The sequence below is a fragment of the Heterodontus francisci genome, chromosome 22, assembly GCF_036365525.1.
Source record: "Heterodontus francisci isolate sHetFra1 chromosome 22, sHetFra1.hap1, whole genome shotgun sequence".
Taxonomy (NCBI): domain Eukaryota; kingdom Metazoa; phylum Chordata; class Chondrichthyes; order Heterodontiformes; family Heterodontidae; genus Heterodontus; species Heterodontus francisci.
This window is the reverse complement of record NC_090392.1, coordinates 41,273,446-41,298,456: the sequence shown is the minus strand read 5'-3', so window position 1 is coordinate 41,298,456 and position 25,011 is coordinate 41,273,446. Positions and strand designations below refer to the sequence as shown.

The 25,011-nt window shown below is 42.8% G+C and overlaps 1 protein-coding gene across 3 annotated transcripts in view; it reads right to left on the bottom strand.

Moving 5' to 3' along the window:
• Nucleotides 1-25,011, bottom strand: part of acad8 (acyl-CoA dehydrogenase family, member 8) — a 93,874-nt gene that overhangs the window by 57,903 nt on the left and 10,960 nt on the right. For all 3 annotated transcript variants that reach the window (XM_068053759.1, XM_068053758.1, XM_068053757.1), the window contains exon 3: nt 24,754-24,923. In XM_068053759.1, coding sequence (XP_067909860.1) covers nt 24,754-24,923 — 170 coding nt within the window. The remainder of the gene's footprint in view (nt 1-24,753; nt 24,924-25,011) is intronic.

Genomic DNA, 25,011 nt, shown 5'->3' with positions numbered 1-25,011 from the left:
GGTAGTCCATACCAGTTCTCTGAGCAGGATTTTCCTCAGGTAGTTTTTCAAGTTTTCCCTCCAGGATGCAGATATGGAAGTCATGAGGTCCCATTGATAGCGAGTGATGCAATATTCCCTTTAATCGGTTTGGTATAGTCGCCCCTCGGCCTTGTCCACTACTGTCCTGATGGCGTGGCTCCACTGATAACTTTTCAGTTGCCGAAGACAACTGCCTAAGTCATTCACCAATGGTCTGCCCTCAGTCCAGGATCCTTTTTCTGCAGTTAAACTGCTTCAATCAGCTGCTTTGTAGTCTGATTCTCCTGGAGCCCAGAAACTTGCAGCTCTCAATTTGTGTCTTTAATACAATCTGGCTTATTATCCATCCACTGCAGAGTCCTTCACAACTCCCCAAAAGTCTTCTTTTTATAAAACACACACAACCTTTAGCTAGCTTAACACTCTGTAGGGTTCTTGACAATAACTGTTTGTTTGTTTTCAATCACAGGACTGTTTGCTTGTCTAACCTAGGCTTGACTCCCAGAACTTCAAATCAAGGACCATCTCAAAAACACAACCGCAAGCAATATGAAGACTCCATAACAATACTCCCTGATAGAACACAGGTGTAAATATTCCGTGATACTGTGTGGGTGCATATACTCCCTGATATGGCGTGGATGAATATACCCCTGACACAGTGCAGGTGTATAAACACCCTGATGCAGCGCATGTGCATATACAACCCGATACAGCTCGTGTGTATATACACCCTGATACAGCACGGGTGTAGATACTCCCTGATACAGTGCGGGTGTATATGTCCCTAATACAGTTTGGTTGTACATACTCCATGATTCAGCACAATTTTACATACACACCGATAAAGCACAGGTGAATACTCCCTGAAACTGATACAGTGCCGGTGTATATAGTCCCTGATATGGTGCAGGTGAATATACTCGCCATACAGTGTGGATGTAAATACACCCTAATACAGTGCAGGTGTATATACTTGCTGATGCAGCATGGACTGCTAACGTTATTTATCTGGGCTGACCTCTGACTTCCCACAGCAGTCCAGTGACCCAATCTCATCATTGCTGGTCTATATGACCTTCACCCCAATTTTATTCATTCGTGGGATATAAGCATCGCTGGCAATGTTAACATTTATTGCCTATCTTTAATTGCCCTTGAGAAAGTGATGGTGAGTTCCTTCTTGAACCGCTGTGGTGTAGGTACACCCAGTGCTGTTAAGCAGTGAGTTCCAGGATTTTGACCCATGTTATGACCACATGGGTGGTTCCCACTGTTCAACTCCCCACCTGACCACAGCAAGCGTATTTGCATTGAGTTTAGCCCCTTGGGGTTTTATTTTTCAAATAAACAGACAGCGACAGGTTTTCTTGTAGGTTTTAAAAACAGAAAGTCAATTGTTTATTGAACAATATGCTTTATACCGAAATTGTCTCAACCTCATTCATTCACACACATAAGAAGAAACAGATAGAGAAGGGAAAGAGGTAGGGGGTTTTAGTGGGGAGGAAGGTTACGATAAACCTGTTGAATTCTCTTAAGATTCAAGTTCTCGATAGTTGCAGGTCTGAGATGACTGTAGATTTATCTCTTGACTGAAGGTTCTGTTGAAGATGGTAGGTCACTCCAGTTCTCTCTCTGCTGTATGGTGCTTTCTGGCTTGCTGGAATGCCAGCTGTTACAAGTATCTTCCCCTTCTGGGTCAGTCTCGCTTTCTCTGGCTGTCTTTGTACTATTCTCATGAATCTTTTCTGCTTTCTCTCCGATGCCTTCACATCTTTCCTTAAATGCTGTGCCCAGAATTGGATACAATACTCGAGCTGAGGGTAAACTAGTGTCTTATACAAGTTCAACATAACCTCCTTGCTCTTGTACTCTATGCCATTAATAAAGCCCAGGATACTGTATGCTTTGAGTGCTCTCTCAACCGTACTGCCACCTTCAATGACTTTTGCACAAATACACCCAGTTCCTTTTGTTTCTCTACCCCGTTTAGAGTTGCACCCTTTAATTTATATGGTCTCTCCGTGCTCTTCCTACCAAAATGTATCACTTCACATTTCTCCAAATTGAACTTCATCTGCCACTTGTCTGCATTCTACCTGCTTGTCTATGTCCTTTTGAAGCTCTATACTATCCTCCTCACAGTTCACAATGCTTCCAAGTTTCGTATCATCTGCAAATTTTGAAATTGTGTCTGTACACCAAAGTCTTTGTTTTTATTTTTGAATTATTGGTGGCGCTCAGTTCCAAGTGCAGTTTCTGGTTTAATAAATAGCTATATGAAGTACAAGATAAAAAACCTAATGATTAATTTGTACAAAGCAATGACTAAACCACAGTTAGAGCAGTGTTTGCAGTTTGGGTACCCCATTAGGGCTACAGTGGGGATGGGGAACTGTCCTGTGAGGACAAATTTGAGATAGTCTATTTCCATTGGATAACAAAAGGCTGAGATTTAATAGAGGTTTTCAAAATAATAAAGGGTTTTGATAGTGAATACAGAAAGGCTATTTCCTCTAGTTGGAAAGGTAATTATGAGGGGTCTTCTGTTTAGATGTTGTCACTAGAGGTTGCAAAGAAGTTAGGAGAGATTTTTGTCAGCAAATCAATGGGATACCAACAGAATGCCTGAAAGCCCTGAATGATGTTAACATTGGGATACTGACAGACCTCTGCAACAAAATTTACAGAACAGGATTCCTACCTTAGGATCTTATGCAGTCAGTGTTTATTAAGCTCCCAAAGAAACCCAAAGGCCGAGAGTGTTCAGAACACTACACAATAAGCCTCATTTTAATAATCATTTTGAAAAGAAATGACCAGTCTATAGAAGCACAGATAGACAGTCAGGATTGAGACCAAAGAAAGGAACAAGGGAGGGCATCTTTAACTTGAGAATAATCATCGAAAGATACCTGGAAGTGCAAAAACCTGTCAATGTATGCTTTGTAGACTGAGAAGGCATTTGATAAGAGTCCCTACCATCAGAAAATAATGGAGTACTTAAACAAACTAGAAATTGACAGAAATGATAAAAGGATAATTCAGAATCTATATTGGAATCAATCAGTGGTGATGAGATTTAATAACGGCTTGTCAGACAGCTTCTCAATCAAAACAGGAGTGCGTCAGGAATGTGTTATGTCCCCTTCAACCTGTACACTGAAGATATCTTCAGAGACATAGAAAATCTACCAGGTTGCAACATTGGTGGGTTGAACATTAACAACTTGAGATACGCAGATGACACTACACTGATTCAGAGTCAGAAGAGGCACTACAGGAAATGGTGAACAAAGTGAAAGCAAGGTGTGTGGTACATGGATTAAATATGAATGTGAAGACCACCAAGGCAACGATGATAAGCAGAGCTCTAACCCCGGTAGTGAAAACTGAAGTAAATGGACAAGTCCTGGAACAAGTGAAAAGGTTCACATACCTTGGGCAGATTATCTCAGACGATGGGAGATGTGATTGTGAGATCCTAAGGAGGATTGAGATAGTTAAGACCAGCTTTGTCAGAATGAAGGAAGTGGTAAGAAAGAAACTGAACCTGAATTTGAGATGCTATATTGTGTCATCTATGTTATATACCTCGGAGACATGGACAACGAACAAAGAGACTATTGATAAACTGAATGCATTCGGGATGTGGACATATGGATGTTCGGCATATCCTAAACAGACAAAGGCTAATGAGGAAGTGTTGGAAATGGCTAGAGAAAAGAGGAAATTAGTGCATAACATCAAAGAGAGAAAGATACAATATTTCTGTCACATCATCAGAGCAGAGGTAGACAGAGACAATTATTGGAAAGAAAGATCATTGGAAAATGTAGAAGAGGGTAACAGAGGAGAAAATGGATGATGGAAATACTGGACTGGATGCAGTTGACCTATGTAGAATATGTAAGGGTAGCACAAGACAGAGAGAGGTGGAGATCAAGGGTAATCAGCCTTCTGGGAAGATGACACAAACTAACGAATGAACAGAACAGAATGCACAGGGACAGGTTGAGACAGAGACCATTGCATCTTAGAAGGGAAAAGTGCACAAATACTTGAAGCAAGGGAAAGCACAACACACTGGGGGAGTTGAAGAGTATGATTAGTTTTGCATTGCTTTAGCTAAGAGCCGCACAGACGCGATGAGCTGCGCAGTAAGTCCTTTAGTAGTTGACTGCCCTGCTGCAGTCTTCCAAGTGACCATTCTCCATGCATCAGCCTCGACAGTGCTGATTGGTTACGTCACGTGTCAATGAGCTGGGCTGCTTGGTCAGCCATCATCCAAACAACCACACTTCCAGCAGCAGTGATTAACAGTAGGAACCAGAGCTCATTGTCTGCAGCCTAGGCAAGGGTGCGGAGGCTACTTGAGGTGCACCTACCAAACTGAGGCTATCAGGTAATTGAGCATCAACTCACTTTCTGGCTGTAGCCAGGTGAGTTGTATATTACTGCTGTATTCTCTTGACAATGATTCAGGCTGGTGTGTCTGGGGGCCTAGAGTTTGTTAGTTTGATTATTGGTTATTGCCCCATATGCAAAGACACAAGTTGATCAGACTTGCCCAGAAACTGGCTGCATTTCAACTGAAGCACTTTATCGGCAATTTTTACCAATACCTGGTTTTAAAAATGAACCTACACAATTTCCTGAAATGGTTTAATTGAGTCTGAGATTTGCTTGTGTTGCCTTTCGATCATGAACATAACAGTGTCTAATCTGGTTAGCATCTGCTTCCTGGGAGACAATCAAAACCAGATGTGTAACTAAAATAGACACAGTATTTTTAAGCTGTAATAAGTGAGTCACTAAGTGGGACTTAGATGCCCAAGTGGTGTTCCAGCTAAAGCTGGAATGCAGAGTACCGACATATCCAGTTTGGAGCTGCTAATCACAAGCTTACATCTTTGTTTGCATTCTTAAAATTAAAGGCAGAGTTTCTGAAGCCTATACTGAGTTGCTGTTTTTGTTATCTGCTAATTTTGACATTGTGCCTCTTATGTCCTTAAGTTCACATCATTTATATACATTAAGAATAATTGTTCCAACACTGACCCCTGGAGAACAACACGGTTTTATCCTCCCGATTGAAAAACACCCACTAACCACTTCCTGTTCATTCTCCAGTCTCCTTCAACTGTGCCCCTTCAATTTCATCAACTTCCTACCCAGCAACTCATCAAATATTTTCTGAAAAAAAAATCTATATCCACATTACTGCATCTCCTTGATCAGTTAAATCTATTTGGCACAATGTGCCTTTTACATTTCCGTGTTGGCTGCCCTGAATTAATCATGTCTCTCTGAGATTATTAACATTATCCTCTGCTGTGGCCTGCAGAATTTTAACCACTTCTGATGTTAAGTTGACTGCTCTACAGTTAACTGGTTTATCTTTTCTCCTTCTTTGATGAGGTTTTGCACTGCAACCAGTCCTCTGCAGAACACCCCTCAGCATTCTACGATGCATTTTGTAAGGGCCTAGTGCATTTTCTGTTCTGCTATTTCCCTGTACTTGCCTGTAGTTATCCTATCTAATTTCACTCCCACTGCACTTTTGTAAAAATCTTAACTTTCTCTAACTGTTCTTTATGGGTTTCTAAAATCTTTTACTATTTATCTGCTCAGTCTTTCATTATCTATCTTGGTTTTTCACATCTTTGCATTTTCCAATCCTATTTTCTACATTGCATTTGACTTTCCTTTGCATTTAACCCAGACTTATTTTTAAAAATCTTATCTTAATTTCTCTAGGCATCTAAGGAATGCAAGTTTCCATTGTACTATGTTGTCTTCCTATAGGAATATGCCTGCTCTGTACCCTAATCATCAGCTCCAACATTTTCCATTGTTTCTCCACGTCTTAACTGCCAATTATTCAGGGTTAGTTCCTTTTAAAAAAAAACTCATTGAAATTGGCTTTTTCCCCATCAAGAGACTTTATTCTGACCATTCCCCTCATTTTCAGTTTTTGTATTGTACCTGGCTTGGAGGGCCGAATGGCCTGTTCCTGTGCTGTACTGTTCTTTGTACTCTTGCACCTAGATCCAGAACTGTCTCCTTCCCTGTTAAACAAAATACATATTGATGGAGACAGCCGTTCTGCACACATTGCAGAAATCCCACTTCTTCTTTACCCTCAGTCTATCATTGTATAAGGGAAGCCACTCATTATTACAACCATGCCATTCTGCCATCTTCTCCAGTTTACCTACCCATCTTTTCCTCAATCCACCATCAATCCCCTCTGCTTGGCTGAACTTAAAGGTGCTTCCTTAGGATCTGTATGGATTCTAACAATGCCTGCTTTTTTGTTGGATATGTGGAACACTCTTTCTTTCAGTCCTACTCCGGTCCCCACCTTCACCTCTTTTTCCAGTACGCTAATAACTGCATGGATACTGTTTCCTGCTCTCACCTGAACTGGAACATTTCATCAACTTTGCTTACCATTTCCAGACTTCTTTCACCTTCATGAAGTCCATCTCCGACTCTTCCTTCACTTCTGGGGATAGGCTATCACCGAATATTCACTAATAGCCCACTGTTATCTTACAACTCAATTTCTGTAAGGATTCTATTCCATTCTCCCAGTTTCTCAGTGACATTTGTTCTGATGATGCTGCCTTCCGTATCAGTGCTTCTGATAAGTCTTCCTTTTTCCTCAACCAAGGATTGACCACTTTGTGAAACACCTCTGTTCAGTCCGCATACATGACTGAGCTTTCAGTCACCTGTCATTTTAATTCTCCACTTCATAATCATTTACGGCACAGAAGGAGGCCATTCGACCCATCGAGTCTATGCCTGCTCTCCACAGAGCAATCCAGTCAGTCCCACTCCACAACTTGATCCCCATAGCCCCGCAAGTTTATATCCTTCAAGCACCAATCCAATTTCCTTGAGATCATTGATCGTTTCCACATCCACCACCCTCACTCCCATTCTGACCTCTCTACCCCCTCGGCCTCCTACGTAGTTTCAATGAAGCTCAACGTAAGCTTAAAGAACAGCACTTCATCTTTTGATTAGGTATTTTACAGCGTCCTGGACTCAACAAGGAGTTCAACAATTTCAGATCATAACCTCTGCCCCCACAACTGTATTTTTTCAGTTTTAGAAACACAAACATAGAAAAATAGGAGTTGGCCATTCGGCCCTTCGAGCCTACTTCGCCATTCAACACGATCATGGCTGATCATCCAAACTCAGTAACCTGTTCCCGCTTTCTCCATGTATCCCATTAGCTCTAAGAACTATATCTAACTCTTTTTGAATACATTTAATAATTTGGCCTCAACTGCTTTATGTGGTAGAGAATTCCACAGGTTCACCACTCTCAGGGTGATGGGTGAAGAAATCTCTCTCATCTCAGTCCTAAATGGCTTACCCCTTATCCTTAGATTGTGACCCCTGGTCCTAGACTCTCCCGCCATCTGGAACATCTTTCCTGCATCTAGTCTGTCCAGTCCTGTTAGAATTTTATAGGTTTCTATGAGATCCCCTCTCATTCTTCTGAACTCAAGCAAATACAAGCCTAATCGACGCAATCTCTCCTCATATGTCAGTCCTGCCATCCCAGGAATCAGTCTGGTGAACCTTTGCTGCACTCCCTCCATAGCAAGAACATCCTTCTTCAGATAAGGAGACCAAAACTGCACACAATACTCCAGATGTGGTCTCACCAAGGCCTTGTATAATTGCAGCAAGACATCCTTGACCCTGTACTCGTATCCTCTCGCTATGAAGGCCAACATACCATTTGCCTTCTTAACTGCCTGCTGCACCCGCATACTTACTTTCAGCAACTGGTGCACAAAGACACCCAGGTCTTGCTGCACCTCCCCTTTTCCCAATCTATCGCTGTTCAAATAATAATCTGCCTTTCTGTTTTTGCCACCAAAGTGGATAACCTCACATTTCTCCACATTATACTGCATCTGCCATGTATTTGCCCACTCACTCAACCTGTCCAAATCACACTGGAACTTCTCTGCATCCTCCTCACAGCTCACCCTCCCACCCAGCTTTGTGTCGTCTGCAAACTTGGATATGTTACATTTAATTCCCTCATCTATATCATTAATATATATTGTGAATAGCTGGGGTTCTCGAACTGATCCCTGTGGTACCCCCAGTCACGGCATGCCACTCGGAAAAAGACCCTACGCCTACTTTTTGTTTCTTGTCTGCCAACCAGTTCTCTATCTATGTCAGTACCTTACCCCAATCCCATGTGCTTTAATTTTGCACACTAATCTATGTGGGCCCTTAGCAAAAGCCTTCTGAAAGTCCAAATACACCACATCCACTGGTTATCCCTTATCTATTCTACTAGTTACCTCCTCAAATAATTCCAGTAGATATGTCAAGCATGATTTCCCTTTCGTAAATCCATGTTGACTTTGTCCAATCCTGTCATTGTTTTCCAAGTGCTCTGCTATTACATCTTTTATAATGGACTCTAGCATTTCCCCCACAACTGACGTCAGGCTAACCGGTCTATAATTCCCTGTTTTCTCTCTACCTCCTTTTTTAAATAGTGGGGTTACATCTGTGACCCTCCAATACGTTGGAACTGTTACAGAGTCTCGAGAATTTTGAAAAATGACTACTATTTCTAGGGCCACTTCCTTAAGTACTCTGGGATGTAGATGATCAGGACCTGGGAATTTATCGATCATCAATTTCCCTACTAATACTGATTTCATACAGTTCCTCCTTCTCACTAGACCCGATGTTCCCCAACATTTCTAGGAGGTAATTTGTGTCCTCCTTTGTGAAGACAGAACCAAAGTACGTATTTAATTGGTCTGCCATTTCTTTGTTCCCCACTATAAATTCCCCAGTTTCTGACTGTAAGTGACCCACATTAGTCTTCACTAATCTTTTTCTCTTCACATATCTATAGAAGTTTTTACAGTCAGTTTTTTTAAGTTCTCTGCAAGCTTACTCTCACTCTATTTTCCCCTTAATAATACCTTTGGCCTCACTTGCTAAATTCCAAACTTCTCCCAATCTTCAGGTTTGCTGCTAATTCTGGCTATTTTATATTTCTCCTCCTTGGATCTAATACTATCCCTAATTTCTTTGGTAAACCACAGTTGGGCCACCCTTCCTGTTTTGGACAGTAGCTGTTGATAACGATTCCGCCTTTTCTCATTTACATCTCCTCTAGGCACATCTTTCGTTTCTTTACTTGTGCCATTTATTATGATCCTCATGGAGACCAACAAACCAAAAGAAACAAATTTACCAATAACCGATAGAAAAACAAAATGGACAAGATTTTACTTCTATAACTTTTATTTTATCAAACCAGAATCAACACAAATTCAACATGAATTAACAGACAAGGCACAGTCAATATATACATTACAAATTATACATTAACTAATAGATACACAGGTAGGTCTCATGGATTTACTGGGCATTCCACTCAGCATATGTGGCACTAACTACAGCCACAAAGTTCTTCAAAACTCTGGACTTCCTCAGGTAGATCTCCAGATCCTGTCTTCCAAGATGCAGCCACCGGTTCTCATCTGACAGCAGTTCCCCTTCAATCCTGAACTCCACAGGTACAGTCTCCACCAAAAACAGTGCACTACTCCAGAACCTTCTCAGTTCTGCTCACGACAGTCTTGATGGTGTGGATACATCAGTATTATCTTAAATAACCAAAATAGCTGCAGCCACTCATATTTGCCTATGGCTGGTTCCTGGATTCAGGTTCCACTCTCTTCAGCTTACCTACATACTGCAATCTTGTGATCTGAGCTTGGATGGCTGAGTCTGTTTTATCTGGTTCCATCCAGTTCTGTCTTCTGAAGGTTTTAGTTTTATTTTTAGTTAGAGACTGTCGCCAAAAAATAAAACAAGCCTTGAAACCAGAGTCTGTGCACCTAACAATGCATTCAACAAGTCATCTGTGCAGAAAACAGCTTACACACGCTCCTCTACTGGTCATGCAAACTGCCAGCTCCGTCACACATTCGCATCCCCTTTTGTCTTGCACAATCATTCCTTTTGCCATTTAATATCCCTCGTCTTCCACCCTATCACACACCTTTCTTTCCCCCACCCCACCATTTTCCCTGCCTTTGTACTTGCCTAAAACCTGTTACATCTCTAACTTTTTCCAGTTCTGACAAAAGGTTATCGACCTGAAATGTCAAGTCTGTTTCTCTCTCCACCTGCTGAGTATTTCCAGCATTTTCTATTTTTATTTCAGATTTCCAGTATCCACAATATTTTGCTTTTGCATTTATATAACACTTTTCACATAGGAAAACATCCTAAGGTGCTTCACAGAGCCCTGTTCTGATAAAAATGGATGCTGAGACAAAGGAGACGGCATTAGGATCAAAAGCTTGGTAAAGTAGTGGGATTTAAGGTGGGTCTTAAATGAGGAAAGAGGGGTCAAGAAACACTAGGGTTAGGGAAGGAATTCCAAAATGGCAAAACCTAGATGGCTGTACGCATGACCAATATGGCAAAGAAAGGAAAGGAGGAACAAGAGGCTGAAGTTAAAGGAATAGAGTGAAGAAATTAGAGAGGGGAGAGGCCATGAAGCTATTTAATTACCAGGAATTTTTTTACTTTATGGTTTTGGGGAACCAGGAGCCAATGTAGGTCAGTGAGCACTGGCAAGCGGGACTTGGTATGGGATAGGAAATGGGCAGCAGAGTTCTGAAAGAGCTGAATTTTATTCAGGATTAGAATAGGAAGCCAGACATGAGAGCATTGGAATAGTTAAGTCTGGAGGCAAAAAAGACATGGAGGAGGATTTCATCAGAGGGCTGAGGTAGGGACGGAGACGAGCAATGTTACAGAGATGCATACAGTAATCCATAAGATAGGGAGTATATGGAGTTACACATGAGGGGTTGGGAGATGGAAATTGGGGCAAGAGTACAGTGATTTGCAGCAGAGGCCAAAGATGATGCCTTAACTGGAGGAAACTAGCTTATCAAAGACTTATTGGACGAGCAGTCTGATAAGAGGCAGCAGAGTGATTGAGATAGTGGTAAAGAAGTAGAGTTGTCGTCCGTATATGTGGAATCTGACATCACGTCTTTGCATCATGAGGAAAGGGACAGCACACAGATGAGCATTTGGTGGTGGGTGGGTGGGGGGGGGGGGCGGGCAGGGGCGGCATGAGGTCACATCCTTGTGGAGCGCGAGTTAACAGGGCAGAAGGAAAAGCCATTGTTGAAGATGCTCTAGCTATGAATGTATAGGTAAGAATGGAACCAAGTGAAACCAGTCCCACTGAACTGGACAATGGAGGGAAAGCATTGGAAGAGAATGGTGTGGTCAAATGCACGGAGGAATGAAGCATCGTTGTCACCGTTACCGTGGATCTCGTTTATGACTTTGAAAGGGCCATTTCAATGCTGTGGCAGGGATGGAAACATGATTGTAAAGGTTTAAACATGGAGTTGCAAGATGGATGGACATGAAGCCAACAACACTTAAGAACTTTTGGTAAGGAAAGGGAGGTTGGTGATGAGGTGGTAGATTAAAAGACAGAGGGTTGGGGGTGGGTTTTTTTGAGACTGGGATATAATGGCAGCTTACAATCAAGAAACTCAACACCATCCAGAACAGAGCAGTCTTGCTTGATGAATGCCCCTGACACTAGATTCAAAATTCAACCCCATCACCATCAGCGCAGTGTGGCTACAGTATGTATGAACTTCAGGATGCAGGAACTCAACAGGTTATTTTAGGAACACATCCTGCCGTGCAACTCTACAAAGGAGGACAAGAGCATTAAGATCGTGGTAACACCATCATAACTGGAGCAGTCTGCACCGATACATTAAAACACCTGACCTGTCTATCTAATCCCATTTGCCAGCACTTGGCCCATAGCCTTGAATGTTATGATGTGCCAAGTGCTCATCCAAGTACTTTTTAAAGGATGTGAGGCAACCTGCATCTACCACCCTCCCAGGCAGGGCATTCCTGATCGTCACCACCCTCTGGGTAAAAAAGTTCTTCCTCAAATCCCCCTTAAATCTCCCACCCCTCACCTTAAACTAGTGACCCCTCATAACTGATCCTTCAACTAAGGGGAACAGCTGCTCCCTCTCCACCCTATCCATGCCCCTCATAATCTTGTACACCCCTCCGTCTTCTCTGCTCCAGCGAAAACAACCCAAGCCTATCCAACCTCTCTTCATAGCTTAAATGTTCCATCCCAAGCAACATCCTGGTGAATCGCCTCTGCACCCCCTCCAATGCGATCACATCCTTCCTATAATGTGGCGACCAGAATTGCACACAGTACTCCAGCTGTGGCCTTACCAAAGTGCTGTACAACTCCAATATGACCGCCCTGCTTTTGTAATCTATGCCTCGATTGATAAAGGCAAGTGTCCCATATGCCTTTTTCACTACCCTATTAACCTGCCCTTCTGCCTTCAGAGATCTAATATCATACATTTTCCTTCATCACTGGCTCAATATCCTAGAATTCCATCGCGGGAGCACTATCACAAGGACTGCATTGGTTTAGGGTCACCACCTATTTAAGATAACTTGGGACAGGTAATAAAAACATGGCTTTGCCAGTGTTGCCCATATCCTGCAAAGAAAAAAAAGAAACCGGCATGTCCATTTTTAGTTCAATGAATTTCCTTAATTTAAAACCAAAATGACATCTGATGTTGTGAAGCTCTTCTGCTTTTCAAAGATGAAGTAAGTTCTGTTGGTGGTACTTAATAGATCCAATAGCTGAAGTGAAAGGCTTTCAATTTGTTTCCATTTCTGGATTCAGCCAAGACTTATGCATAAAAGCAACCAAAAAGATACAGTTGTTTGAGTAGCTCAATTAAGAGAAGTAGAAAAGACTCAAATATACGCCATAACTTGTGGCAAAAACAACAGTACATGGAATCAAAAGGAGCATGGTCCCTGTGCAATAGAGAAGCCGCTGGGGCAGAAGGCGTAAGGGAAGGATAAAAAGATGTTCCTTGGCTGGAGTGTGGTTAGTGGTGCTCCACAGGGGCTGTTTTGGGGCTACTTTTAACTGCAAACAGAAATGAATTGGACTTAGGAATTGAGAGAACAAGATCAAAATTGTTGATGACAAAAGTGAGGGCATGAATTGTGGATTTTGAAAGACTGCAAAGGGCATTAATAGGCTGGCTGGATGGGCAATGAAGACAGGTGACAGCTACAGTATAATGTCAAAAAACAAAAATACATTTTGAAAGAAAAGGGAGAAGAAATACACGAAGTGACAAGATTTTAAATGGAGTAATGGAACAAGAGATCTGGTGTGCTGATACACAGGTCAGTAAAGATGGCAGTGGAAGTAGATAAGATCACAAAAAAGTTTTGTATTTGGATGCATTGTGTATAAAATCAGAGGTGAACTTAAACAAGACCGCAGCTTAGCGAAAGTTGGAGTACTGTGCATCGCTTCGGGCCTCCCATTACAAGCAGGGTATAAAATGGAAAGGGGCAGTGCTGATTTATTGCTATATTAGTTGATGAGGAGCTACAGCTACAAAGAAAGACTTAACAGCTCACAATTTTTTCACTAGAAGCAAGATGGTTAAGGGGTGACCTGACACAAGCCTTCAAGTTTATGAAGTTACGAGGCGACTGAAATTTTTAAAAACTATCTCGGGATATGAGCATCGCTTTCATAGCCAGCATTTAGTGATCATCCTTAGTTGCCTTGAGAAAATGGTGGTGGGTCCATGGGGTGAAAGGGCTCCCATAGCGCTGTTAGATAGTGAGCTTCAGAATTTTGACTCAGCAATGAAGGAACAGCAATATATGCCCAAGTCAAGATACTGCAGGACTTGGAGGACAACTTGGAGGTGTTCTGTTCCTAAGCACCCACTGTCCTTGCCCTTCTAGTTGGTGGAGATCATGGGTTTGGGAGGTGTTTCCACTGACTAGTCAGATGGTAATAAGAGCAGTAACTTAAGATAATTATGAAAAGAATTAAACAGGTTAGAATAAATTCGTGACAGGAGCTGATCAGAATGTCGAATTCACTACCACAAACGATGGATGAAGCAGTGTCCATAAATTCTTTCGATAGGAAATTAGACAAGTTTTTTTTAAGAGAGCAATAGTCAAGGTACTCAGAGTGCATAAAAGTTCTGACTAGAATGACTAGTGAGTCGTTTATGTGGAGAAAAGCACATAGCAGACGTGATGGGCAATACGGTCAGTTTCCGTGCTGAAACTTGCAATGATTCTCGGAACGCTCTTCCCTAGTACTTGTATACCATCCTTTCTCAGTAACATTTCGCATTTATTTGTGATAAAATTAATTGGGCATAGTTCCTTGATCACCTCTTCAAACCTGATATCCTCTCCACTCCAGATTAGTATCTTCTACAAAACTGATCAAATTGTATTCTTGTATTGTGTTTCTAATTCCAGGCTTTCTGAATCCCTCTGAGAGTTACATGAAGGCTGATTGGCAGATTTACCCCTTCACCATGACTGTTACTATATCATGTCACTGCTTCTCTGACATCAAGTAATGGATGACACGAAACTTCTTTGAACGTAAAGCTGGCAAAACCAAAAATCATCCCATTTGGCTCTTGTAGAAATTGTATTTAGCCCCAAATTCTATCCATCCCCCAGCTGCTGGCTCAGAGTGAATGCAGTGAACAACCTTAGCATCTGTTTGATCCTAAACTGAACTTCAAACCCCACACCCACTTCTGTAATATAGCCCACCTCTGCCCATATCCTTCTCATCATGAAAACATTCATCTATCTGTTCCTTTATCACCTCAAGGCTGGACTGGACTCTTCCAATTCTCTTGTTGGTTCTATGTCCTTGCTTACAACATTCCACATCCTGATTCTGACCTATTTTGTATTCCCCTTTCTTCCCTCAGTGGAAGAGCCTTCAGGTATCATCACCCTGCACTCTGGAATTCCCTTCCTTACTCTTCCATCTTGCAACACCGCATTAAGTCTGCACAAAACTTCTGTTCACCAAGCCATCCAAATCCTAGCTCCTGCTCAATGTTTACTCTGCCCTCCTTTGTGAAGTACCTTGAGATGGTCTGCTAATTAAAGTCACCAGATATCTACATCCCCTCCAATGACTACCCATTATTAACCATCAACCAATGTTCCACATTCTCCAACCAGCACCTCAAACTCTAACCTCTCATTCCTGCAAAATCTTCACACCTTACCATCATTATGTTCAAATCCCTTCAGTTTAGTTTCTGATCTACCTGCAGTGGAAATCATTCTGGTCAACTGCACCAATAACATCCTTTATTTCTGTGAGCACAGTGCAGTGTATTTCCTTGTGATCTCTGTAGTATTTAAATATTACCAACCTTTTCACCTCCCTTCACATGATTCCATGAGCCAGCTCTTGCCTGCTTCAACTCCTATCTGACAATAGTTTATCTCCTGCAATGGTTTCTTCTCCTGCCCTCATATGTTTGGCTCCCGAGTGTTTCAAGGTTTCACCCTTTCTATCCCTGAGCTACATAGTGTCCCTCAGCAATATTATCCATAGGCATGGCGTCAGCTTCCATATTTACACTCATCATACCCAACTCTAAATCTGTACCATTGTCTGACTGCTTGCCAAACATCAGGACGGGAAACTTCCTGCATCTAATCGGCAAGGCTTAAGGCATCCTGTTCAACTCCTGCCAAAGGTTCCACACCCGATCTCCCAATTCCCCATCTTTCTACTCACGTTAAAGCAAAAGGTATAAAAACGCAGTGTCTTATTTGATTTGGAGCTGACATCCAAAGCCCACATCCTATCTTTAACCAGCAGTATCTATTTCCACCTCTATAGCATTGCCCGATTCTGTCCTTGCCGACTCCCAATGCAACATTAACTAATTTCTGTCACTTCCAAACTTAATGTCTCAAGCATCCTCCTCACTGGCCTCCTTTGTTCCTCCCAACATGCTCCAGCACATCCATAACTGCTGCCTAAATCCTACTCTACACTAAATTCCACTGACCATCACTCACTCTTCCATTGACTTTCAGTTTCTAAAAGCATTAAATCCAAAATCGCTGACGATGGAAAAGGACAAAGAACAACCCAGAGTAAGAATAATTAACTGGGAGAAAGCCAACTTCTACAGCCTTCCGGACTGAACATTGAGTTCAATAATTTCAGAGCATGACTGGCCCTTTGCTTTTTTTTAAACCATGTGCCTGCCTTAAACTGGCTTTTTCATGTTTGAGCTTTTGGCTAAGGCTGTTCATTATTCTGTCATTAACACTCTCTCTGCACTAATGCTTTGTCTTTCACAACACCATTAGCACCCTCTTTTGCCTTTGCCCCATGACCTCCTTATCAGTTAATTTGTCCGGCCCTCTGTCCTATCACACACACCTTTGTTCACTTCCCCCCACGCCCACCCCCCCCCCCCCCCCCCCCAACCTTTACTTGCTAAAACCTCTTACATTTCTAACCTTTGCCAGTTCTGATGAAAGGTCACAGACCTGAAACATTAACTCTGCTTCTCTCTCCACAGATGCTGCCAGACTTGAGTATTTCCAATGCTGTTTTTACTTCAGATTTTATTTTAATGTTTAATTCACTGCTCACTTCTCTTCCTGGAATGCCTACCTTGAAGTTTTGCTCTTCTCTCTGATGGGGTTTCCGTTTGTCTCTTTTACCTTGTTCACCTTCAGCGTTTTATTTCCCTCCTGATGTTTGATAAGGTGTCTACAAAACTTGTTTTCACAGCCACATCTTCCTCAGCAACTGTCTCCGGCTCAGACTTATTCCACCTGGATTCCAACTGAAGTTCCATCCTTCATGTTTTGAATCCACCCAGGATTACAGGTATCTCCGAGATAGACAACGTTTCTCGGATTGCTGTTCTTGCCACATCCTGAGATCCACACTCAGTGCCATGCGCTGCCACATGTACACACTTGAACTCTCTCTCCAGATGCACTGCCTCACTTTACCTCAAAGCTGTTCTGCTCCGCAGTTTCATTTCATCCTTCAGCTTATCCAATGCATTAACAAAAAAATTTTTCCTTCCTTTCAGATGTTAAGGAATGCAGGCTTGATCAGGTGATGGGGACTAATGCCCCTCCAAATCCTTCTTCCCCTTCACTTCCCTCTGACCCCATCCCTTCTAATCTGACCCTTTGCTGTGTATTCAATATACCCTCTGACCTTCCTCTCTCTGACACTGAACGATCTCATAGAGTCATACAACACAGAAACAGGCCCTTCGGCCTATCGCATCGGTGCCCGCCATCAAGCACCTATCTATTCTAATCCCATTTTCCAGCACTTGGCCCATAGTCTTGTATGCTATGGCGTTTCAAGTGCTCATCTAGATACTTCTTAAATGTTGTGAGGGTTCCTGCCTCTACCACCCCTTCAGGCAGTGTGTTCCAGATCCCAACCAACCTCTGGGAGAAAAACTTTTTCCTCAAATCCCCTCACCTTAAATCTATGCCTGGTGGTTACTGACACCTCCGCTAAGGGAAAAAGTTTCTTCCTATCTATCCTATCTTATGTGCCTCAATTTTGTATATCTCAATCATGTCCCCCCTCAGTCTTCTCTGCTCGAAGGAATACAACCCTAGCCTATCCAGTCTCTCTTCATAGCGGAAATGCTCCAGCCCAGGCAACATCCTGGTGAATCTCCTCTGCATCCTCTCCAGTGCAATCACATCCTTCCTATAGTGTGGCGACCAGAAGTGTACACAGTACTCCAGCTGTGGCTTAACTAGTGTTTTATACAGTTCCATCATAACCTCCCTGCTCTTATATTCTATGCCTCGGCTAATAAAGGCAAGTATCCCATATGACTTCCTAACTACCTTATCTACCTGTGCTGTTGCCTTCAGTGATCTATGAACAAGTACACCAAGGTCCCTCTGACCCTCTGTACTTCCTAGGGTCCGACCACCCATTGTATACTCGCTTGCCTTGCTAGTCCTCCCAAAATGCATCACTTCACATTTCTCAGGATTAAATTCCTTTTGCCACTGCTCTGCCCATCTTACCAGCCCATCTATATCATCCTGTAATCTAAGGCTTTCCTCCTCACTACTTACAACACCAATTTTCGTGTCTCTGTGAACTTACTGATCATACTTCCCATATTCACGTCTAAATCATTAATGTACACTACAAACAGCAAGGGTCCCAGCACGATCCCTGCGGTGCACCACTGGTCACAGGCTTCCACTCACCGCCTGCCACGAAGCCAATTTTGGATCCAATTTGCCAAATTGCCCTGGATCCCATGGGCTCTTACCTTCTTAACCAATCTCCCATGAGACCTTATCAAAAGTCTTACTGAAGTCCATGTAGATTACATCAACTGCTTTACCCTCATCCACACATCTAGTCACCACCTCAAAAAATTCAATCCCGTTTGTTAGACATGATCTCCCCCTGACAAAGCCATGCCAACTATCCCTGATTAATCTCTGCCTCTCCAAGTGGAGATTAATCCTGTCCCTCAGAATTGTTTCCAGTAGTTTCCTTACCACTGATGTTCGGCTCACCGGCCTGTAATTATCTGGTTTATCCCTGCTACCCTTCTTGAATAATGGTACCACATTCGCTGTCCTCCAATCCTCTGGTACCTCTCCTGTGGCCAGAGAGGATTTGAAAATTTGTGTCAGAGCCCTTGCCTCACATAACAGCCTGGGATACATCTCATCTGGGACTGGAAATTTATCCACTTTTAAGCCTGCTAAAACCGCCAATACCTCCTCCCTTTCAATGCTAATTTGTTCAAGTATATCACAATCCCCCTCCCTGATCACTATACCTACATCGTCTTTCTCCATAGCGAACACAGATGAAAAGTAATCATTTAAAACCTCACCTACGTCCTCCAGCTCCACATACAGATTGCTACTTTGGTCCCTACTCTTTCCCTGGTTACCCTCTTACCCTGAATATACTTATAAAACGCCTTGGGATTTTCCTTTACCTTGTCCGCCTGTGTTTTTTCATGCCCCCTCTTCGCTCTCTTAATTAATTTTTAAGTACCACCCCCCCCCCCCCCCCCCCAACACTTTCTATACTCCTCTAGGGCCTCTGCTGTTTTCAGCCCTCTGAATCTGCCATAAGCCTCCTTTTTTTCCCTGTATCCAATCCTCTATATCCCTTGACATCCAGGGTTCCCTGGACTTGTTGGTGCTACCTTTCACCTTTACGGGAACATGTTGGCCCTGAACTCTCACTATTTCCTTTTTCAATGACTCCCACTGGTCTGATGTAGACTTTCCTACAAGTCGGTGCTCCCAGTCCACTTTGGCCAGATCCTGTTTTATCATATTAAAATTCCCTATTCAGTACCTTTATTTCCGGTCCATCTTTGTCCTTTTCCATAACTACCTAAATCTTAGCGTTATGGTCACTATCTCCGAAATGCTTCCCCACTGACACTTCTACCATTTGACTGGCTTCATTCCCTAGGATTAGGTCCAGTACCACCCCTTCTCTTGTCGGACTTTCTACGTGCTGGCTCAAAAAGCTCTCCTGTATGCACTTTAAGAATTTCGCCCCCTTTAAGCCTTTGCACCAAGACTATCCCAGTGTATATTGGGGAAGTTGAAATCCCCTATTATTTTTACACCTCTCTGATATTTGCCGACATATCTGCTCCTCTATCTATCCCTGACTATTTGGAGGCCTGTAGTACACTCCCAGCCAAGTGACTGCCCCTGTATGCAACAGAGGTCTCAGTTTTATCTCCTTGCGCCCCCCCACCTCAATGAATTTCGCCTCCGCCTCTGTGCTAACTTCTTTGACCAGGAGTCCTCCCCTGACCAGCAGACCCATTCACCCGCCTCCAGTATTCTCCCTCCACCTGGACCCCTCCCTAGGGCCTCTCATCTGCTCTTGATCTTTTCACTGAGAACTGTCGACCAGACATCGCCCATCTCAATTTCTCCGCTCCCCTCACTCACTCTAACCTGTCTCCCTCTGAACTTGCTGCACTCCGTCCTCTCAGGTCTAATCCCATTATGATCAAACCTGCTGACAAGGGTGGTGCTGTTGTTGTCTGGCATACCGACCTCTACCTTGCAGAGGTTGATCGCCAAGTCTCAGACACTTCTTCCTACCTCCCCCTGGACCACTGAACATCAAGTTACTGTCTACAAGACTGTCAATGGCCTCATCTCCTCTGGAGATCTCCCCTCTACAGCTTCCAACCTCATAGTCCCGCAACCCCGGACAGCCAACTTCTACCTCCTTCCTAAAATCCACAAACAGGACTGTGCTGTGAGAATCATCCTTTCAGCCTGCTCCTGCCCAATTAACTTATTTCTTCCTATCTTGACTATCTTTTCTTCCCTGGTCCAGTCTTTTCCCAACTATATCCATGACTCTTTGGACACCCTATGTCATTTTGACAATTTCCAGTTTCCTGGCCCTAACTGCCTCCTCTTCACTATGGACATTGTCATGCAGGCCCACACCGGCCAAGAATGAGGCACATTAATTTCACCACATGGACATTAAAATTTCAAATTGTTGTTGGGCAGAGAAGACCTGTTACAAGGACTGCCAAAACCTTGGCTAGAAAAAAGAACATTTGCATATTAACAGACAGTACTTGGAAACGATGAAGCAGCCATTCGCTGACATTCAACCCACAATGGACTTTTGATCACCACACGCTGAAGGTGGGGGTGCTCGCATTCCAGGTTGACTGCTAAGATGGCCGAATACACAAACGGACAAGGTCAAACCAGCTAGTCACATGACTAGCCTGCTGGGCAACCTCAATTTTTTTGAATTTGTACAAACAGTTTGGGCAAAAAGCAGAATGCTCCTGGACTGAAGACGACCTCCTGTCTGTCTGCTCCCATCTCTTTCTCACAGAACTCCAAAACCCACTGAAGAGACATGAACCCCAAGAGAGAAAAATCTCCTACAGCGAACAAGGTTGAAGAATAATACTGGGCCCCAACGAAAAGCAAGATCTACCTACAATCAAGGACTCTACAGTGAGCTTGAAGAACCGTAACAACTCTTCAAATATTGTCTCAAACCTTTCCACTTTATTTTTCTTCTGCTCTTTTTTGTCTCTATTTGCATATGTGTATCGCCTATGCATGCTAGCGTGCGCGCGTTGTGTATCCGTAGGCATTAACCGAATTAGAGTTTAAGTTTAATCAATTTCAACTTTTCTTCTTTAAACCCAAGAAAGCCTGTTTGTGCTGGTTTCTTTGCCTTATAAGTGGAAAGTGGTGAACAAGGATTCACCAAGGAGGAGCTAAAAAAAACACTGTTTAAAAATAAAACCCTGTTGCAGTAAGGTCAGGTGAAGGCTGAAAGGGAACCTTAGACCTCTTTCTCACCTGGTCGTAACAGGATGCCTATTATTCAGCATAGGCGAGTCTGCCAGTCGTTGTTGGTACTGATGTGTACCAACACCACAGAGACTACAGGTACAGGGGTCCTATTGTCACAATTTCAGGAGCTGGGGAGGAAGTTAAAAAAGAACCCTGAAGGTAGTAATCTCTGGATTACTCCCAGTTCCCTATGCTAATGAGAGTAGAAATAAGAAGATAGGGAGGATCAATCCGTTGCTTGAGATATGGTGCAGGAGGGAGGGCTTCAGATTCATTGGGACATTGGGACCAGTTCTGGGGCAGGAGGTACCTATTCAAAAGGGATGGGGCCAATGTCCTCACGGGGAGGTTTACGAATGTGATTGGGGAGGGTTTAAACTAAATTGGCAGGTGGATGGGCATCAGCATATAGAAGTAGAAAAGAGGAATACAGTGCATAAAGGAGTGAGTGTGTTGGATAGTACTAGAGAAGGACGTAGTACCATATTAGTTATGTGTAGACTAAGGAGGACTACGAGGAATACAAAGACAGGTTTAGAATGCATGTATATATGCATAAAGTGTGGTGAAAATGATTAGCAAGCTACAAGCACATGTAGCTGTGTGGGAATATAATGTAGCAGCAATTACAGAAATGTGGTTTAAAAATGGCGAGGACCAGACGCTTAGTATTCAAAGTATTCAGAAAAAATCAGGAAGGAAAAAAAGGGAGGTGGCAGTACTGATTAGGGAAGTCACTGCAGTGTTGGAAAGAGATGTCCTTGAGGTTGGACTTGAGAAGCAAAAAGGGGATAATCACGCTACTTGGGGTATTCTATAGGCTTCCAAAAAGTGAGAGGGAGATAGAGGAGCAATGTTCAGGGAAATCCCAAGAGATGTGCAAGATCCATCAATTGGGATTTAGAGTAAAGGGAAAGGAGGGGAAGGAATTTCTGAAATGTTCAGGAAAATTCCCTTGACCAGTATGTTCTCATCCCAACTTGGAAGGAGGCAGTGCTGGATGTGGTGCTGGGGAATGAGGTGGACTAAGTGTCTGTGGGAGAAGACTTGGGTAAGAGTGCTCATTATATCATGAGGTTTAGATTAGCAACCTAAAGTAGAACTTCTAAATTTGAAGAGGGCTAACTTTATTGGAATGAGTTGGGATCTAGCCAGTGTAAAATGGAACCAAAGACTGACAGGAAAAACTGTAACGGAACAATGGGTGTTCTTTAAGATATTTTGGGCACTAGCTAGGTACATTTCAACAAGGGCGAAAGGCAAGGGAACCGAAGCCAGGGCTCCTTGGCTGACGAAGGAGATGCAGAATATGATCAAACAAAAGAAGTTGTATGATGCATGTCAGGTGAATTCAAGCGAGAACCAGGTCAAATAAAATAAGCTGAGAGGGGGAAGTGAAGAGGAAAATATGACTGAGAAAGACAGAATATGAGAATAGAATGGCACTTAACATAAAAGGAAACCCAAAAATCTTCTACCAGCATGTAAATAGTAAGCGGGTAGTAACAGGTGGGGTGGGGCCTGTTAAGGATAAAGAGGGTGATATATGCTTAGAGGTGCAAGGCAAGGCTAGAATACTTAATGAGTACGTTGCATCAGTGCTTACTAAGGAAGAGAATGCTGATAAAATATCGGTGCAAGCGGAGATGGTAGAGGTAATGGATGAGGTGAAAATTGATAAGCAGGATGTACTGGAAAGGCTGGGTTATGTTTAAGAGTGGATAAGTCGCCTGGTCTGGATGGCTTGCATCCCAGGTTGCTAAAGGAAGTGGAAATGGAAGGGCTTGCCATAATCTTCCAATCTTCCCTAGATACGGGGGTGGTGCCATAGGATTGGAGACTGGCACCTGTGACACCCTTATTCAAGAAAGGGTGTAAGGACATTCTTAGTAGCTACAGGTCAGTTTAACATTTGTGGTGGGTAGGTTTTCAGAAACAATAATCAGGGGGAAAAAAAAAAATCAACAGGCACATGGAGAGGTTTGAGTTAATTGAGAACCAGTGTGGATTTGTAAAATTTGATGAATAACAGAGAAGGTTGATAAAGGGAAAGCAATGAATGTTGTCTATATGGATTTTTAAGAAAGTCTTTGACAAAAGGCAGGCGAACAAAATTGAGATTCATGGAATAGGGTCAATGTCAGCTTGGACAAAAAGTTGGCTGAAGCACAGAAAACAGCGAGTCATGGTAAACAGTTATTTTTCAGACTGAAGGGTGGTAGACAGTGGTGTTCCCCAAGGTTCAGTGCTACAATCACTTTTTTTTAAATTTATATATGACTTGGATATCGGAATGGAGTAAAATCGCAAAATTTGCCAATGATACCAAACTTGGAGGAGTAGCAGACAGTGAGGATGATACCAATTGACTCCAGCAAGACAGACAGGCTAGCAAAATGGGCACATAAGCAGAAGAAATTTAATAGAGAAATGTGAGGTGATGCATTTTGGCAAAAGGGATAGGGAGCCACAATATAGACTAAATGGTACAGTTCTAAACACTCTACAGGGACAGAGGGACCTGGGGGTTCATGTGTATAGACCTTCCCGGTGGCAGGATAAAATGAGAGAGTAATTAGCAAAGTGAACGGGATCTTGGGCTTCATAAATAGAGGTATCGAGTACAAAAGCAGGGAAGTTTTGCCAAACCTTTATAAGGCTCTGGGGTTTGGCCACAACTAGAGTATTGCATCCAATTCTGGTCACCACACTTTAGGAAGGATGAGACGGTGCAGAAGAGATTTACCAGAATGGTTCCAGGGATAATGGATTTGAACAAGATGAGGTTGGAGAAGCTGGGGTTCTTCTCCTTGGAAGAAAGGAGATTGAGGGGAGATTCAATAGAAGTGTAAAAGATTGTGATAGGTTTAAATAATGCAGGCAGAAAAAAAACGCTGTTCTCATTAGCTGATGGTACAAGGGCTAGGGGAACCAATTTAAGGTTTTGCGCAAAAGATGTGGGGGGTGGGGGGGGGGGATGTGAGGAAGAACCTTTTTATGCAATGAGCAGTAATGATCTGAAACACACTGCCGACAAAGGGGTGGAAGCAGAGAGAATGAATGATTTCAAAAGGAAATTTGATGGGAACTTGAGGGAAATAAGCTTACATGGCTACGGGGAATAGAATGACTGGACTGCTCTACAGAGAGCCAGCATACACTTGATGGGCTGACCTTCTGTGCCATTATGACTCTGACTCTAGGTCTCTATTGCTCAGTTTATGTTTCTTCCTGCAAAGGGTCTTAGGTCATTTATTAAAGGCATTGCATAAATGTCCGCTGTTGTTGCTGTGATATGAGCAATAATAGATCAGGGAGAGGATCTGTTGCCCCAAGTTCTCCGAAAGAGCGAAAGGAAAGTTTCTTGTGGTCTGGGTGTCATTTCCACTATCAACTTACTTATGAATGCTGATGTAAGCAGTGGTACTTGCACAGCCTGTCGACAATGCTTCGAATATGATCGAAGTGTCCACTCGTGATAGTCCTGATCCTCCGACATCTGGACGAACGTAAATCCCACCAAATCCGAGTTGTGCAGCTTTCCTCATTGTCTCCACGGGAAAGATTTCCTGTTCGACATTAAAATGCAGAAAAAAAATAAAAACTCATCACCTCACAATAAATTCAAAGAAAATTTTGAGAAAATACATTCTCATA